The sequence below is a fragment of the Esox lucius genome, chromosome 23 (genome assembly GCF_011004845.1).
Source record: "Esox lucius isolate fEsoLuc1 chromosome 23, fEsoLuc1.pri, whole genome shotgun sequence".
NCBI classification, from domain to species: domain Eukaryota; kingdom Metazoa; phylum Chordata; class Actinopteri; order Esociformes; family Esocidae; genus Esox; species Esox lucius.
In genome coordinates this window covers 19,212,842-19,231,804 of record NC_047591.1, presented here as the reverse complement: position 1 = coordinate 19,231,804, position 18,963 = coordinate 19,212,842, and the positions used below count along the sequence as shown (strand labels likewise).

The window sequence follows — 18,963 nt, the reverse complement described above, 5'->3', positions numbered from 1 at the left end:
AAAAAAGGCTGAGTTGACCCTTTTGGAATACATGTCATTATTTATCTTCATAGACACGGAACCATAATCAACCAAGTCATCCATACATTTAAAAACGGCGAAGCTTGGCGGAAAACAACTCAAATCATATGAAATGTAACAGTGAGTGTTGCGATACAGTATGATCAATAATATCTGGCAAGTGTTAAAACTAACACAACCCCCCCCCCCCGCCCCAAAAAAAACTGACATTATTTTCTAAATAAAAACCACATCACATCCCAGCAGATGTAGGGAATCGATGACAATGCAGTTCAGTCTATCAAATTGAGATCAGGAAGGGCGCTGCCTGATTAGCACACGGTCGTTACCCATAATCGTGATTTCCAATGTTCCCCCGATGACCACCTGGATGAAGTCAATGTCTGTTGGCGTTCCCACACAAAACGTCTAGATGAGTTGAATTTCCACAGAGCCACCGGAATCTTTGCCAATTTGCAGTCGGCATGTGACCACGGTTTCCATTTCTCGACCGTTATTAACGTGTCCGTGCCGCAGCGCCCAACGTGTGACACTAAATATCAAGAGACGTACCGAAAGAAAGTCCATAGATTTAACAATCCTCTCAAGGTGCCTCTTTTCTTTATTTTTTTCTTTCTCCCTCTCACTTAATGCAACACAAACTAAAGGACTCTGAACCATGTCATCATACCACAACAGATCTCATAGGACAGATGATGGGTAACGTAAAGTTGTTGACAATAACACTGAAGTGATGTCATAATACCACTACACTGAAACAGTGCTGTACAACAGGCTACGATTGGGTAAATGTCGTGAGATGAGTTTGTGTTTAGAACACAGAATGCAACATTTATTTTCTTTTTAAGTCACAGTTAAATTGACCTAAAGTTACTCTGAGAGAGATTCCATTGAAACAAGACTTCAGATAACAGTACCTTTTCTGAAAGCTATTCACTACTCGGCGTTAGTAGTGATCTCAGTTTGGACTGCTTCTTGTCCGTTTTTCTAGCTAGAACTGGTAGCTACTACAGCAAAGTACACGTCCAGGGATAAGATGGGATTCCAGACGGGGGGGGGTGGAGCACTGTGGCGGAGGGCGTGGGGTCGGAGGTCAGGTGGTTAAAGAGCCTGAGGTTTGGCTGAAGGTTTGAATGTTGTCTAGGTTTAGGGGTCAAGGTTCTAGAAGCTGAGGGCAGACAATCCGGGTCGGGGGGGCGGTCTAGTGGAACTCTCCCCCGACCAATGAGCCATCTCCTCTGGGTGAAGATGACCGCGAGACCCCCTTCTCAACGTTGTTGTCGGAGTTCGACCCACCCTGGTGCTCTGCAGTGACGGCTACAGCGCTTGGGGGTGTCGAGGTAGAGGGGGGTGGGGTGATGCTACTGGACGAGGGCGGAGGTCTGGTTTTCTCTTTAAAGTCTGTGATGATGACAGTCAGGTCTCCAACCGTGACCTCTAAGTGCTGGGCGCTGCTCCTGTCAATGTTTTTCAACCTGGGCCTAAGGGACGGAGGGAAGAAAGGTGGAGGTTACGATCTTTTCCAGATTGATGTGAGACGTCAATATGAGGGTAGCGTACGTCCATTGAAAACCACACAAACTGGAACATGTGAAAGTCATATACATTTATGCTACCATACTACTACTACAATACAACTACATACTAATAACTATAAACACAGAAAACGGGCAACTCTGTGAGAAGGTATAAATGTGTGCATTTCCACAACGAAGGTGAAATGGTAATCAGAAATCAGGAAAATTATAAGGAAATTGTGAGTTTCAAATTGAGGCCTGGTATGTCATCTTGATCAGGTGGGATACTTCGGGCTATCACAAATGTGATTAGTTTCTCTGGTAAAAGCTGACATTCATTATGGTGTTACATAGCTTCTCTTCTCATTGTAGGTATCCCCTCTTAACACAGTGATATAACGTCCATAAACGTGAAAGATGATAATGGTGACAAAGCTTCAGAAGCTTGAGCATTCATCACATTTCTAGCTTGTTCTAGGATGTATTCGGTATATCTTAAAAGCCAGCATAGATTCTCCTGGAAAATATAAACTGAAAAGCAATTTATACCTGGCAGTACAACATTCTGAATAAGAAATGTTATAAAAACCCTTTCTGAGATATACTGACTTCATTGTGGTCATTGAAGATAATAGGTAGTGTATGCCCATGTTCATTGAATTGTGCTTCTTTTTCATCACATTAAGAAAAATAGATATATAGTCACAAAATGACAGTCATCTTGATAAAGATTAGCAAAAAAGTCTATGAAATAAACAACAAATGAGCTACAGCGTTCTTCAGAATTACTGGCCCCCTCGGCCAAAAAGGCTATATATACATTTCGTTATTCATTTGCTTTATCTTACACTCAAAATGAGAGAAATCTAACTTTCATTAAAAGTTTTTTTTTTTTAAAGAAAGGGATTATTAAACAAGATATAAAACAAACGGGTCACAATTATTGGCACCCCCAGAAATCTATCCTTCCAATTCATATTATTTTCTTTAGACAGCAATTGTGGGTTTGATTACAGGCTCAAATTGACCAGAAACAAAGAACTTTCTTCTGAAACTCATCAGTCTATTCTTGTTCTCAGAAATGAAGGCTATTCCATGTGAGAAATTGCAAAGCAACTGAAGATCATCTACAATGCTGCATACTACTCACTTCACAGAACAGTGCAAAACTGTCTCTAACCAGAATAGAAAGTGGGAGGCCAGGTGCACAACTGAGCAAAAGGACAAATTCATTGTCTAGTTTGAGAAACCGACGCCTCACAGATCCTTAAATGGCAGCTTCATTAAGAAGTACCTGCAAAACACCAGTCTCAACATCAACAGTGTAGAAGCGACTCCGAGATGCTGGCCTTTTAGGCAGAATTGCAAAGAGAGAGCCTATCTCAGGCTGGTCAATAAAAAGAAAAGATTCAGATGGGCAAAAGAATACAGACACTGGACAGTGGAAGATTGGAAAAAAGTGTTTGGATCACAAAGAAGAACATTCGTGAGATGCAGACCAAATGAAAAGATGCTGGAGGAGTGCTTGACAGCATCTGTCAAGCAGGGTTGAGACAATGTGATGATCTGGGGGTGCTTTGGTGGTGGTAAAGTGGGATGTATGTAGAGGACAAGAGATCTTGAAGAAGGAAGGCTATCACTCCATTTTGCAATGCTATGCCATACCCTGTGGACGGCGCTTGATTAGAGCCAGTTTCCTCCTACAATAGGACAATGACCCAAAGCACAGCTCCAATCTATGCAAGAACTATTTAGGGAAGAGGAAGTCAGCTGGTATTCTGTCTTTAATGGAGTGGCCAGAACAGTCACCGAATCTCAACCCTATTGAGCTGTTGTGGGAGCAGCTTGACCGAATGGTACCTAAGATGTGCCCATCAAGCCAATCCAACTAGTGGGAGGTTCTTCAGGAAGCATGGGGTGAAATCTCTTCAGATGACCTCAACAAACTGACAACTAGGATGCCAACGGTCAGCAAGGCTGTAATTGCTGCCCAATGACACACTTATTTAATTACAATTATTTGTCCTTAAATTATTCCTATTCATTTTGCTATATTTCCTATTAATTCATTACGTGTTTTAATTGAAAACAAGGACATTTCTAAGTGACCCCAAACTTTTGAATGGTGGTGTATATCCATGGTTAATAGTTACAGAATTACAGAAGTTGGTTGAATCTTGGGGTCACCAAGAATTACAATTAGACCCCACCTCCAAAAATTTAATGTTGCCAATAATTGTGACGTTATCTTTTACTTGATTTTAGATTACATTTTTTTCTCTCAAAACAAATTAAACTCAGTTTAATGTTCAATTTCTGTGTGTAAGATCAAGCTTATTATTTGACTTTTTTCATTTCCTTTTTTTGCTCATCTTTATCAAGCCCTCGAGTACCCCCAACAGCACAGTTTTGTGGTAGCCCCGAACAAGAATACCCAATTCAAGTCAACGAGAGCCTGATAATCAGTTGACAAGTCGAATCAGCTGTGCTAAAATAAAAATGTGTATTTGGGGCATTGGAGGACAGGAGTTTGGAAGCACTACTCTATTATTCTATAAGGTACAGTATCTTACTCAGTAAAGTATCTGCCGTCATTTCGAGAGAGCGGTGCAAGAGCAGCTAGTCAATCAATCAATCAAATTCATTCATAAAGCCCTTTTTACATTAGCAGTTTTCATAAAGTGCTTTTACAAAATACCCAGCTGGTCCAGTGTTGAGACAGCGGTAGCACGCTACGCTGTTCCACAACAGACCCTAATGCTGTTTGTTTACATCAATCATGTGGAAGGGTGTCATGGGACACCCTTTGACATGGCTTGTCACGCCGGAATATATTTTTATCCAGCAAAGGACAAAGCCTTAACTTTTGTTAAAAGATCACCTTTCACAAAATTTGAAGAGGTGCCTAGGAACATGCTGAATAATTTTTGCAGTCCTGGTAGTATTATGTATGACTCTTCGTAGTTGTACTCATTGTGCAATAAGAGGTTTCTTCTGGTTGTTTCATGGCAATTTTGCCATTTGCCAGCAATTGAGGATCAATGAGAGTATAGTGAATATTTTTGTTTTTACATTCAGTTCTACTTTTCTCTAAGAGCTTTATTCTCCATATTCTCAGGCTGTTAATGCTAACCTCATTTTCTTGTGGTTGTTCTTTTTCACCGTGGGTTCTTTCTCATTTTTTTCCTTGTCTGTCCTGTCCTTCTTTTCCTTCTTGGGTAGCAGCGTGGGCGAGGCGAACTGTGGCGTTACCTGCTGAGCAACCAGCTGGGAGACAGGACGAGGCTTCCTGCAGGAAAACACCACAGGATTAGTAAGACAGGCCACCATTTAGCAAGCAGAAAACATGGTGTAATAACTGTTTATAATGCAGTCATGAACGAACTATAACCACTGTAGATGCATCAAGTAAACCATATTGTTTATTCACAATAGCCCAGTAAACATAGAAAAATAAATAATAGACTTATCAGTCTATCCCAGAGGCCATAGTGGGGTCTTGTGTGAGTGTTCACCTTGACAGAACAAAAAAAGACAAAAATAATTGAACAGGCAAGTTCAAACTGCAAGTCAAAACCAGTGACCACTGTCCATCGGAAAAGACTAAAATGACCATGCAATATTCAATCCACAGGGGATGCCTGTTCTCAGTGGAAGCAGCTATATGTATTTCTGTTTCTTCGTTCTTTGTGTGAATCCTTCACACAAACACGCACAATGCAATTTTTCCAGTAGCACTGTACATGTCAAGTGCCCGGTACTGTGCGTTATGCTGGCTTTAGGGAATGGCAAATTACCAGCGTGAAATGCCAGCCAGGCCCAGTCCTCCGTGCTGAAAGACCCATCTGTTGTTCTGCCACAGTGGGTGTAACACAGTGTGCCGGCCCTGTGTGGGTGTGTCTGAGTTTGTCTGGACCGAATGTAGTGATCAGTCAGTGGTACCCTTTTACAAAGAAAACACACCCACCTTCAGTAGATGAAAACACACAAGCATGCACACATACAAATTTGGCCTCCGCACACACACCCCAGGCAACATGTCACAGATGAGCCCTCAGGGTATCACGGAATCCACAGCATAATTTTGCAAAAACATTTCTTCACCACCAGTTAGAATAACTGTCATCAGCTTAGCTTGAAACTTACAATCCCGACTGCAATCATGGCTCAATATTAAGATCCAAATCGCAATACTCTGAAAATGACAATAAGGTACTTGGCTAAAGTCCTTTCTTGACTTCCCCAATAGAAAGATAATGGCTAGACGAGCTAGATAGTAGCCTGTTACACAATGCAAAAGGAAAAGAGCGCTGTTTAGATCACTAACAGTCCAGTGTACATCTTGAAACTGCTACTTTCATAGAACTGTTAAAGAGAGAAACCTTTATAGCCACTGCATCAAGGCCATGCATAATTTACATTGGTCTCATGGCTTATACAGTTGTAAGAAAACCCACATGAACTCTAAGGAAGCATGACAAGTTACCACACTCAACATGGTGCGATTCAACAAATACACACACACAGACACACACACTTTTAAATGTCATCAATGAACACATTGGTCAAACATACACAGCATCAGCTGCAAACTTATGTCAACCTCTAGGATAGACTTATTCCAAAGTGAAATTCAGCTGTGGGTTAGAGGTGCCCTGTCATAAAAAGTGGAACACGGCCCTGTCAAAAGAGAAATCGGAAGACTTCAGTAGAAGAGTTGTCGATGCTCATGAGGCTAGAAGGAGCTACAAAAACATTTCTAAAGACTCGAGCCTACATCAATATGCAGTCTGACAGATTTTGTACAAATGGAGAAAGGTGAGCCACTACTACCCACCTGGGAGTGGAACAATTGTCTGTGGACAGATGAGCCAAAAAAAAAATATACAAGGAACCAGGCAAGCCTAGTCCTGCCAGCCCACGATTAGAAGGGATGAATGTTGTTACCCCGGGCTGGATTCGAACTACGGTTTCTTATGTGGCAGACTGTGCCTTTAACCATTATGCTATTTAAACAGTGTGTGTTGTTGCATGTGATACGTGTGTAGAGATGTGATGTCTGCATTGTTAAACCAATTAGTCAAAACTCGACGGATCTTGAAACTAGTTCCCTACATTAGCTAACATCCAAAACAATAATGGGTATAACAGGGTCTCTACACTACATTCAATGCCTTAAATTAGAAAACGATGACTGTAGATGGCTAGCTAATAGCTATACAGTAATGAAAACAATGACTGCAATCACTCTATGGCTGGTTCCACTAGACTATGCGAACTACGCTATGTAAATCAAAATCGAGTTTGTCCGTGCAGTGCGGTCCATCGCAATATAAACATAAATAGTTTTACTTTAGGCTTACTATGATGTAGCTACTGAAGCTTGTATCCAGCGAAGCTTCAGTCTATCCTGAAGAAATATCAATGCCTAATTCGTTTTTTCTGTGGAAAGGATTGAACACCAGTCACATGCATGACAGTCCGCGTCTCTAAACACCCCGCTATTTAACAGTGGGTTGTCAGTCATTCACCCACAAACTCCGTAAGAGACATTCGCTCTTCTTGGCCGGCTCCCCTTATGCAGTCTGGCAAAAAGGACACAAAAAGGTTGTTTGGAGGAAAAATAGTACATATCAAACACATCTCATCTCTACCGTGAAGCAAGGATGGAGCGTAATGGTTTGGGGCTGCTTTGCTACCTCAGGCCTGGACGGCTTGCAATCATTGAGAAAACAATGAATTACATTTTAAAAAATGAATCAGGAAAAACAATCATACATCTGAAGCTGAAAAGTGTTTGGGTATTGCAGCATGACAATGACTATAAACACACAAGCAAATCTGGTTCATACAGGGGAAATTCACATTTTGGTATGGCCAAGTCAGAGTTCTGACCTCAATCCTATTAAAATGCTGTGGCATGACCTGAAGCAAGCTGTTCATGCAAGACGTCCCAAGAATATCAATGAGCTGAAACAATTCAGGAAGAATGGCTAAAATAACTGGAAGCCAGAAAGGCAGGTTTTTTCTCTCTCACACACACACAAACACAGCACCATGGGTGGAACTGCTGATGACTTGCTTCCAACAGCCGGAGAAGAATCTCTCAGTAATAAAATAACCTATTGTTTTGTGTGTGTGTGTGTGTGTGTGTGTGTTTTAAAATCATCTGTGTCCCAACTCCCCAAACACATTGGGATGGATGATGGGAGGGATTTGTTTTCAGAGGTAATTGCTGCTAGGTGAAAGGGGAGCCGGCTGCCATGACTAATATTGTAATGTTGAACAGAGATGGAGTGGTAAAGAGAGCCGAGCAGTTAACCCAATCAGAGGTTATTATGAAAGCACTTTACTGTAGACAGCCTGTGTGTGTGTGTGTGTGTGAGTCCTCCAGTATTGGTCTTTCATTTAGGCTTCATCACAGGGGCGGGTGGTCTGGACAGGAGGGTAACTGATGCATTGATTCCAACAGGAATTTCTCAGTATGTCCTGGCAGACTAGCCTACAGTATGTTTTGACATTATTGCCTCATGCTGGAACTGCAGTTCGAATGTGATCCCGGTCAATATTCCACTCACGCCATCCATTCTAGAATACCTAATGGAGTCAGCCACAATGAAATTAGGACATCGGGGGGGTTTAAATAAATGCACAAAATAGCAGACAGACAGAGAAGCATTTTAAATGGGGAGAAAGCTGTGGGGAAACATGAGCGCCTTCTAGGACATCAAGAAAGTTGTCAAATTATAAAGTAGTTTTGTTTTAATAATAATAAAACAAAAACAAAATATTTTCAAATGGTATTCTGATTTAATCTCTTCGATGAGTTGAAAAGGAAATAATCCTGAAAAGAAATTCAGGATTTCTCTTTGTTGTCTTTGTGTAGATATGACTGAGGCTTAAAAAGCTATAGTACTATGAAAACATATTTGTCCTCTCAGATTTACCACATTCAGCGTCATTGATTACTTTCAGATGTTTGATCAAATTTATTTTATGTAGCCCTTTTTTACATCAGTTGTCACAAAGTGCCAACCAAAACCTAAACTGAGGGAATCTTAGGACACAAAACACAAATTTGCTTTATTTTGAATCTATATTTTTTAAACCATTTTGAAATGATGGTAGATTTAGGCTCCTGCATGTTGCAGTCATCTAAACTGATGCTTTGTAACCCAACTGTGCCACTGTGGGTGATTGGTTCCTATCCTAGTAGCGTCATAGCAACGATGCCCAGGGGTCCAGCCGATGCGGGCGGAAAATTGCCACAGCGCTGCCCAAGGGAGACGGGTGGATATTTGGGCGGGACTGCCTTGTCGCATCTCGTTCTTGCCACTCCATGCATTAAGTTCAGGAGCATGCAAACTGAATTGTGGATGTAGTTTGTGGAATGCGTTACCTCACCACGCATGTACCTGCTAACGTGTTCTGGGCTGAGACTGCAGTGTGACAAGAATCGGACCACCACGAGAACTGCTTGAAGAAATCATGTTTCAACCTTTGACCGTCCCACATCTTTGACCATTTGTTTCAACCTTTGACCATCTTTGACCACACCACAAGCCCTGAATTGGGAATTAGACCCCTTGCCCCCGAAAAAAGAAATAATCAAAAACAATAACATCACACTACTCAGAAAGGTTGAGTATGGCATTTCAGTACTTAAGAAAACAAAATCTAATGTTGTTGACGCAACCACCTGAAATCAATTTACTGCTGTTATACAGTATCTTACCAGAGACGCAGTTAATTTGGAAGGACTTGCTCACCAGAATGTCATAAATAGACCGGGTGAATACTCCCATGGAAAAGCTGAGGGAATGGCATCCTGGGAACTCGTGGACCCAGGGGGGAGCCTGGCCTGAGGGCACCCTCTGTTGAGCTCTTGGGAGCAGCTCTGGAGGAAAGCAGCAATGGTTCTTTTCTTGTTTCACCAACAAAACAATCATGGTTTGAGTAGTGCTGCAGTATAGTTGGATTGTGAGTCCTAGCTATATTTTATAGGCCTGGTCCGTGTTAGGTAAGAGGCTGTATTAATTCAGTTTACCGGCCATGGTCTTATACCGGTTATTGTCTTTTTTCTTGTTTTGTCTTTTTGTTCCTTATTGGCTTTTAGTACTTTGTCACCTTCAAAGACAATATTCCTTATTTCAAGTTTCTTCTTCTTTCTTTTTTTTGATGCACTGGTACATTCAAACCTGTCACAGCTCTTTCATCTCCTTTATGGGGAGAAAAGCTACTGATCAAAATGAAAAGAGTTTGGCCAGTTAAGTAAATTAAAAGCTGTGAAAAGGAACCATCAGATTTCTGTTCAAGAACACGGATCAAAATTACATTAATTTGGCCTCTATTAAGGAAATGAAAAACTGTGAAAAGGAACTGTCATGTTTCTGTTAAGATTTTCACTTGGATGTGAATTTTATTGAAATACTAGCTTTTATGAAGCTGATAAAAGATCACAAAAATGCACTCAATGTCAGCCGTATCTCCTAATAAAACATGACCATGTGCTAAATCGGCAGCAACAGAATGTGGTCCGGCATCTTACGGTTTCCCTCAGCTGAACTTTGCAAAAATGAAAACAAAATGAGACTCTGCCTCCCTGGTGGTGCAGCGGTCTAACAAGCTCTTTGTTAGCACCAAGTCGGCCACCAAAGTCTAGGATCAAGCCTAGACTGCCACTTTGCTCAAGGAACATTGTGGCTTTCATATTGTCAGGATTTCATATTCTCATCACGCTCTAGTGACTACACAGTTCAGGGGTTGTCAGATGAGTGAACCCTCATAAGCACTGTGGAAAAAGTTGGCTTAAAGGCACAGTTCACCTAAATTACTAAATGACAGTTGTTTCCCCTTCTCCATAAACAGCTCTACGGTCAAGTTAAAACAGCAAGCCACGTTTTAACTCTTATCTAGCTTGTATGAGATTCGGCAGCCAGAGCCATTTCTTTTTTTTGCTATATCAAACATTTATGAAAACAAAATTATCTTTTGCCTGTGATAAAACAGGTGTGACATTTGCAGAAGAGGAGTTGGACTGAGATTTCTCTTTACGGGGGGAGTAGACATCGCATATTTCCTTTGCACACAATCAAAATATTTAAATGGTATTCCCCCTGGAAATAAAACAGGAAAGGAAACTTTCGCAAGATAATTCTACTTCCTTAAGATCCGCTTTGCAGCCACTCGTTGCACTCCAGTCCAGCTCTCCGAAACCCCTTTGTTGACAGAGCATGATGGTCCCCTTTCATCGCAATGTCATTGTGGTTCTGAAAACAACAGTCCTTTAATGCACAACTGACCTCTATCTCTCTCTATCTCTCTTTGGATGACTTCATGTCTCACCCCCAACCTCCTGCTCTCATTCCCTTCCCTCAGCCACTCAATCTGTCAAGTCAGGCAGGTCTAATGCCACTGAGTGATTCCTCACTCCTCAGCCGGCTGCACTTATCAAATCGTGGATGTGTTTTTGCTGAACAACATTCCTCTTCAGTTGTCCTTGAAACTAGTTCTAGCAGTCTAGTAGAAAAAGAGCTGAACTGAAGCAAATTATGTGAAATTGTGTCATCAATGCTGGTAGCCTATGCTGGATCGCCACTCTGTCAGTCTTGTTGTCAATTAAAGACTCGTAGTGATTCAATGATAAGCATAAGAGGTACAGAATCTACCAGGGTTGTTGTAAGACAAGAAGGTAACTTTCTGATGCTAACCACAGTGTGACTGCCAGGGCTAACAGAGGGATTCCTCACATCAGATAATAAATCGGGAGGTGCAGACATCTGATTCTGGGACGCAAACAGGACTGTACAACCATATTTGCCAAATACAACATTCTGAACAATATCTTTCAGTACTGAAAACAATGACACAACGTTATTGAAATCCAAATACTATTCAATTTAGAGCAAATGGGAAAGCATCACAACATCAATTATTGTTTTGCAATATCCTATTGATAAAAGCCTGGTTAATCACGTGTTATTATTTTTCATTATGCTTTTAACTATGTCAAGGATCGTATACAATTCTTCCCCTGAAGGACCATTTACAAGGATCAAATGGCATGAATATCCAGTGAATGGCACTTCATGCCTTGCTTTCCTTAGAGGTCATGTAACCTAGACGTAACGTAAACATGTCTGGACATGTTTGCGGTTGGCCCCTGATAATGTAAACCTGACGTGATCTTCACTTCGGAGAACACAGAAGCTCTGCATAGAGACCGCGTTAAAGCAAAACACAAAAACAAGACAAGTCACTGCAAGAAGTGCTACCCCCCCGAGTTCAGTGCTAACCTGTAGAAATATGTAACCAAAAACAATCTGTCTATTTAGATGGTAACGCAAGATTATCTCTAGTCCCAGATCTGTTGGAGCGTAGGCCAGCCGACTGCCATTGTCATTCCACAGGCCTGTGATCTGTGTGAGCTGAATAATGCAGTGTTGATAAGAGCTGGAGTCTACTGTACTCTCACAGATCAGTCCATCTAGCCTACATACTCAACGCCTTCTGTCTTTCAGCAGGTTTGTGTGTGTGTGTGTGTGTGTGTGTGTGTGTGGGTGCGTGTGCGTTACTCCTGGGACCAAATCCAGGAATATGATTAATGTCTCTTACTGCCTGAACATGCTGCTCTCGTCTGGAGAGGTGTGTGGTTTTGTGGTGTGTGTGTGTGTGTATGTGTGTGTGTGTGTATGTTTGTACATGTACGTTTGTGACGGATGGCTCTCTACCTCCCATGGTTCACGGCACAACAGCCCTTCAGCCCCGGTTCCCTGGCTGACTCACACGATCACACGCGTGAATTCCCAGGACAGCTTCCACTTTGCATCACTTACGCTGGCACACAACACTGTACAGTTTTGTGGCGTGTGTGAATACATGTACATATTGGCCAAGGTGGCCAATGCGGTGTACTGTACAATTAGCATAATATAACATTCACTGCAGGCATTCTAAAACAGTCCTAGGCTGAAAATGGGCCTCTGTGCCACTGACAACAGTAATATAAACAGGATTTTCTCCTGAGGGTTTCCTGGAAAATTACAGTAGACAAGGACATGGTAAGACATGAGTGAAGGTGTCGAGTGCGTGTTGTCTTTATACTTGCAAGGGGAGTAAAACGAGGACATTCCTAACATGTGGGCACTTTTCCTCAGAACACGTGAGGGGGAGGGGGGAAGCTATTTCTGTCTCAGGGTAAAAGTAACATTTTGGGATGGGTTAAGGATTAGGCTAAGGTTACACATTTGTGTAAGTTTAGTATTCTCAATGGGAATAGTTTTCAAAAAATCCACAGGATATTAAAACCTAAAAGGTTTGCATTCTGGTGTGTTTGCACTTAGCATGGTTCAAACTGTCTTAAGCCGGTCAAATTGCACTGAGTCAACCTTGCTGCAATGTATGCTCAGCTGTTGAAACAACACAGTGGATGGTGCTCGGGCACACTGGAGACATACGGTATGGGGCAAGGAGTTGTGAGAGATGGTTGGTTGGTGGACTAAGCCGATTAAGTCAATGTTTTTTTTTTTTGTGCTGGAATTTCTCACAACATTCTTATTGGCTAATGAAGGTCAAGTTTGACGGTTTGTTCCACCAGATCTTTAGTGCATTTGGACAAGTGCCTGAGAACGAGATTAACCCCCAAATCCTATCACACTTGTAGAATCCTCACTATAGGACATGAAGCAGAATGTTTTTTCCCCACTTGGGGCTGAAAGCATTAAAACACAATCAGCTTAGATGACATGGTGTATTGGAAGGTCAGATAAAATTGGTCTTCACACACCCTGTAATTTGGCTCCAAGGCAGATGGTGAATGTTTAGACAACTGTTAGAAACCGCAGTCAAACCACTCTTGGGGGAAAAAATATGGCGTTTTATTTAAATTTTTCAGATGGCAAAAGCCTAGATGTCTGAGCCAGAGAAGAGAGCACTGTAATTTGAGAGTATTTTCTTGTCTCCCCTTACTCTGAAATAACAGAGGAAGGACATGAACTGATAGTCATTAAACAAATGCGTTTTGCCTTTAAGTATTCGACAACTCGTTTGGCTATTGGTGCCTTTTTAATTCTCTGAAAACAACAGGGGGCAGTGTTAACTAGTATGCTTGAGCCAACAGAACGGACTTGTCACAAAGCTTGTAATGTTAGTTGTGGTCTTGTCTCCACTCAGCATCCCTCACAACATACTATCATCTTTCTCCTTTACCTGCCCCTCCCCCTGCCTTGTTTTCACACTGGATGTGTCGACTTGTAATGACTCCTTCTGTTCCCCCTCATCTGCGTTGGTTGCTATCCTCCTGTCCAGGAGATAATTCAACCTTGTCTAGCACAGTGTGCTTTTAATTATGGTTCAATCTTTTTAGCAGCATCAGAGAGCAGCTCTGTTAAACCTCGCCTTAAGAAAACGTATTTTCATCTCCCCTTAACTGTGTGTACACACAACCTCATCACCTCTCTTGGATGGTGTCTCTCGCTTCCTCTTCTCTCTTCTTTCTCTGTCTCTTTCTCTCTTCTTCCTTCCCGCTCTCCCTTCTCAAAACCATTGAAAAAACTACAGAAATATAAGAGTTCATACACAGTTGATGAGGAACAATGACTACCAACTAGTGAGCTGTATAAAAACAGGGGGAAATATTCTGGTTGTGGCACTGTGCCCAGGACGTGAGAAAATTGGGCAATGCAAATTTGTGGGAGGGATTTTGGGCTGCTCTGCCACATTGTCCTCCTTGTTGGAGGAAAGTTTCTTGCCAGTGTAGCTGTTAGCTGAAGATGCCTCCTCCGCCAAGCGTGTACCGTCCATCGTACTTCCTGGATTAGCGAGCAGCGCAATAAAGGATGGCTGAACGGCTCAGGCGAGATGGGCATTTTAGGATACATCCCATATTTCTTATATTTTGTCCTCATAATGTTAGAGTTCAATGTGACTTACACCTATTTTTTTTCAAAGACCTGTCAACAACTACCCAGCTTCAGCGTGAAACAGCGCAGTGATGTGCTCTGTGCTGTTGTAACAAAAATGGCCCCAGTTCTGAGTAACCAAATTCCAGCAATTGGTTTAGCAGTATACTTATGATATATTCCTGCTAAAACCTAGTTTGTGTTTCCCACGACATTTCGGTTCGCATTGTCGCTTTGCAAACATCAGTTCAGCAGTTTCCACTCATGGAATCTGACAATGCTATTACACTTTACCTTAGGCTGGAGCCAAACTGTGGATTCTGTCACCATGTCCCTGGAGAAAACTCCAAGCTAATTTGACACAAATATAGAGTTTGCATGAGCGTTTTATACCCCCCCCCCCCCCCCTTCGACAAGATGAAGAGCGAGCTTCCCTGCTGGGTGTCGTGTTTGTGTGGAGGGGCCTGTGATGCAGGTCGAGTCATGTCGCTATTGGCCCTTCGTTAACCACCGTGACCTTCTTGACCTCCTTTGTTGGCCATCTTGCCAGCATCATTGCCTCTGCTGGCCGTGTGGTTGGAGGGGCAGAGGGCTGGTGTTTAGCATGCTAAAGTAGCGGCCTCTCTTTCGCACACATTTCTCCCTCTGTTCTGCTCGTCTTGCGGTGTACACAGTGTGTGGCATTGTTAGGGCAGAAGTGCACTGCCCTGTTGAGGTCCCCTCGCTCTTCTCGTCTCCTCCTCCTGATCCCCTCTTCTCCACACTGCCTGGGTTTCCATGTATGTACTTAGAGGAGTTAAGTGGTCTCTCTATTTCAACCTGTGCTCAATGGGAGTCCTGGCTGGAGGCGGATCCATTCAGTCAAATGCCAAAAAGGCTTTATTGGCATAAGAGACATATGTTCACTTTGCCAAACCTTTTTCTCTTTGCCTCTTGTGTTTCTGCGCGTGAGGAGCGAATAAGAGATGTCTCGCGCATCTTCCTGTGTGTGCAGCGTTGGATGAGCTGGTTAATGGTGGTGACCCCCCCCCCCCCCCCGGCTGCTTTAAGACCGTTGTCCTGATGAAAATCTTTGTGGCTCTGATGACAGCACACTGATTAAGCCCTAGCATACTAATGAACCCTGCAATGGGAGTCTGGCAGCTGCTATGGCAGCCTCTTTTCAGCAACTAGACACACACACACACACGCCCGCCCGCACAAATATGCAATCACAGACCCGTGTACACACACGCACACACACACTACAGAGCATTCCAGTCACAGAGGCAATGGAGACAATTGAATCGGTCTACACACTGTTAACTGGCTCATTTGAAAAGTGCTCTTTAAAACGGGGATAATTGGTTATGCATGAACGACAAGGATAATGTTCAACCTCTGGTAATAAAACCGTGGGGGGGGGGGGCAGGGGGGGCTATGGGGGAGGGGTGCGGTGGTGGCTAGGAGAGAGAAAGAGAGATGTCCCCTGAACCACAATATCAACTCACAAGATGGATGACAAGGGAACAGTGATGATTAAATACCCCCCCCCCCCCCCGCCGCCGCCCCCACCACTCCTTCCCTTTTCCACTGAGGTCATCAACGCTGTCAGCCTCCTCAAAGTGTCTGAGTCCATGTTGATCTCTGAGACTAATGTTCTCATATGACCATATCAACTGGCCCTGGTTCATGACCTATCAATCTATGCCCTATAATCTTCACAGTTATGGAGGATTAGATGAACAAGTAAGAAACAGCTCATGTTTTTTTTTTTTGGGGGGGGGGGGGGGTCTGTCATATTAGAATGGTGAAACCCATGAGAGTACTTATGTCCCAAATGGCACCCTAGTCCTTATTGTAGTGCTAGTCCACAACTGAACCAGGACATTAACCCGGGATTTAAAGTAGTATGCGACATTTGATGCATAGGATGCCATAGAAGTTACTGCTCCAAATTGTCAAAGGAAGCAGATGCTTCAGAGAGAACTGAACTACCAGTCCAAAAAAATTTTTTTATATGAATAATGTGAGCCGCGCTGAATATCTATGTTCACACAAGAATGGCATGTTTAGGTAGGAAACTACTCATGCTTACTTGTTGCTACTTTATAATGACTGAATAACAGCTTGCAAGTACTACATCTTGCAGACAAAGATTTTAAATGTTATTACGTACAAACAGCCCAAGTTATATCCAAACATGGTTTTTAATTATAATTGACCTGCATGAACTGTAGGTTGCAGTCTTAAAACACACGTTTAAATCATCAAGGAATATATAATTAATCAATGTTTATCTATCTACATCAATCTATCTATCCCTGATTGGCTGATATGATGTATAAAGCCCACCCTCTTACCGAGATCAACAGTCATTGGCGTATTACAAGATCAACTTTATGACATCACAAAGTAGGCCAAAAGTCTCATCCCACCTGAAAAGGATGAAATTCCAAGGATTTTTTATTTATTTTACAAACAACTCCTACACAAAATATATCCAATATTCTTCAGTGTGGTCGTATCACCACGAAAAAGGGGAAATATTTGTTGACTGCACTAGACCTTTAAGCAAAGGAGTAAAAACAAAATATGGACGAAAACAATGTTCTTAGTTGCACTGTTCCATTATCAGTATCAATCTGTTCTCTGGAAATCAATACTAGAATGTGGTTCCTTGACAAAAACATGTTGTACAGCAGCTAGCCTACTGCAGCAGGAAAAATCATCTAGATAGCTTATGTTTACACGTATCGTTAGTAGACTAACATGAATGGACACAATCTGATACCTAAGCTAACAAATCGGCGTGTAGACTACCCATTTGCACTGCCATAATAGCATTTTATCATCGAACAAAATTAATCGTATCCACTTACCGTGTTGACGTCCCTTTCCTCACATCGCACATCATGCACTTAAAAGCCTCCGCGGTGTTCTTGTAAGTGCAAACGCTACAATCCCAATATCCCTCGTTCTCTGAAGGCTTTGGTTGACGCTTCGGCCTTCGAACAAAACAAAACGGACAGAAAATACATCAGTTTCACATCCCCTGTTAGCGGTGCTGTGTGTGCATCATGTATCGGCTATAATATGCTCGCGCTGTCAAACATCTGGGAGGATGATCCATTCAGCGTTCCGAAAGTGTTCTGTTTTACGAGCTCGCGCTATGATTTGACACCGCAATAAAACAAACAGTCCGCCATGGTAGCTACACTGTGGCGGCTACCACATACACACACTCTTACACTTACACACACACACACACACACACACACACACACACACACACACACACACACACACACACACACACACACCGAGCCCGTGGAGTGTTTCAATTATGTGGCATGGTGTGCAGTTCTCAGCATCTATGTCACCAGCGCAACGAGTCACACATTACCTGGTTGGACTTCTCTTATCTCCCATGCCGCCAAAAGTTTGTTTGCCAATGTTGAAATAAAGACTGTCCCTATGTATATTTTAAAATGCGATTCGCGATGAGGTATCGCACGGCTCCCAGCTGTCGTGGAAACTCCAGTCGGAAAATAGTCACATGACGCGGTTTGCCCAATCACATTCGAAGCCATTTCCTCCTGAGCCTGAAGACCGGACTGAACGTTCCTGGTTCGATTTTGAATTGATAAGCTACAAATTAACACTAATCCATGAAACACACATGCTAATGGAGCAGAAATTGTGCAGTGATAGGATCTAATAATAATGTATGATTATCTGCCATTGGCGCCATCTACGAACAAGAATCAGACAAACGTGACTCAAGAGTTGAATGTTAGCACAAATACATATCTCGCGGCCTACTGTGATGGAGATTGCTGGCGGTATAGTTTATAACGGTATAGTTACGTAGATGCTAATCTTTGTCGACCAAAAACTAAACTCTTGGGAATTGGTCATATTTACCATTCGCCGGTAATGTTAACATAGTATAATCTTTCCACCTCGTATCCATTTCCGAAAACATCTTAAGACTTCATATCAGGGTTGTAGTGAGGGGTAAACGCCGTTTACTCACATTTTCATTTAATTAATGATCGTTTGCCTACTTACTACCTCTTGCTCAGGCACGCGAATTCTGCTCGTTATGTTTGCCTGCGCATAGAGTGCGCTAGCGTACACATATTTATCCAACAGAAAACTCCACTCATCTGCGTGCACGCTATACACTGACGAAGATGTAGAACTACCCAAACTCGGTTGCAACAATCGGTCTGACATCCGATATATATATATTTTTTAGAACGTGCATTAACTCCTGCGACTTCTTTGTCTTCACCTCCCCGAAAAAAAACAGGCTATTGAGTCTTGGATAAGGTGGTATCAAATGGTAAATAAAATAAATAGTAGTAAACTGGCTAGCTACGTATGAGAGACTGAAAATTACCCGTTTTTGTAAAGCCCCAAGATCAGCTAATATACTTGTGTATTTATTCAGTTAATATAATTACCATGCCACATTGCTTCACAGACAGTAAAGAGACAGTCGGGGAAGAGAGAGAGCACAGTGGTGGAGAGAGAGGTTA

The 18,963-nt window shown here is 42.4% G+C and overlaps 1 protein-coding gene across 1 annotated transcript; it reads right to left on the bottom strand.

The window, feature by feature from the left end:
• Nucleotides 1-20: 20 nt before the first annotated feature.
• On the bottom strand, nt 21-17,981 carry yaf2 (YY1 associated factor 2). Its single transcript, XM_010887464.5, has 4 exons — nt 17,823-17,981; nt 17,299-17,424; nt 4,672-4,827; nt 21-1,502 (listed from the first exon to the last, which is right to left on the bottom strand). The coding sequence occupies exons 1-4, from the start codon at nt 17,846-17,848 to the stop codon at nt 1,223-1,225; spliced, it is 588 nt and encodes a 195-aa protein (XP_010885766.1). The 5' UTR covers nt 17,849-17,981; the 3' UTR covers nt 21-1,222.
• Between the last annotated feature and the right edge of the window lie 982 nt (nt 17,982-18,963).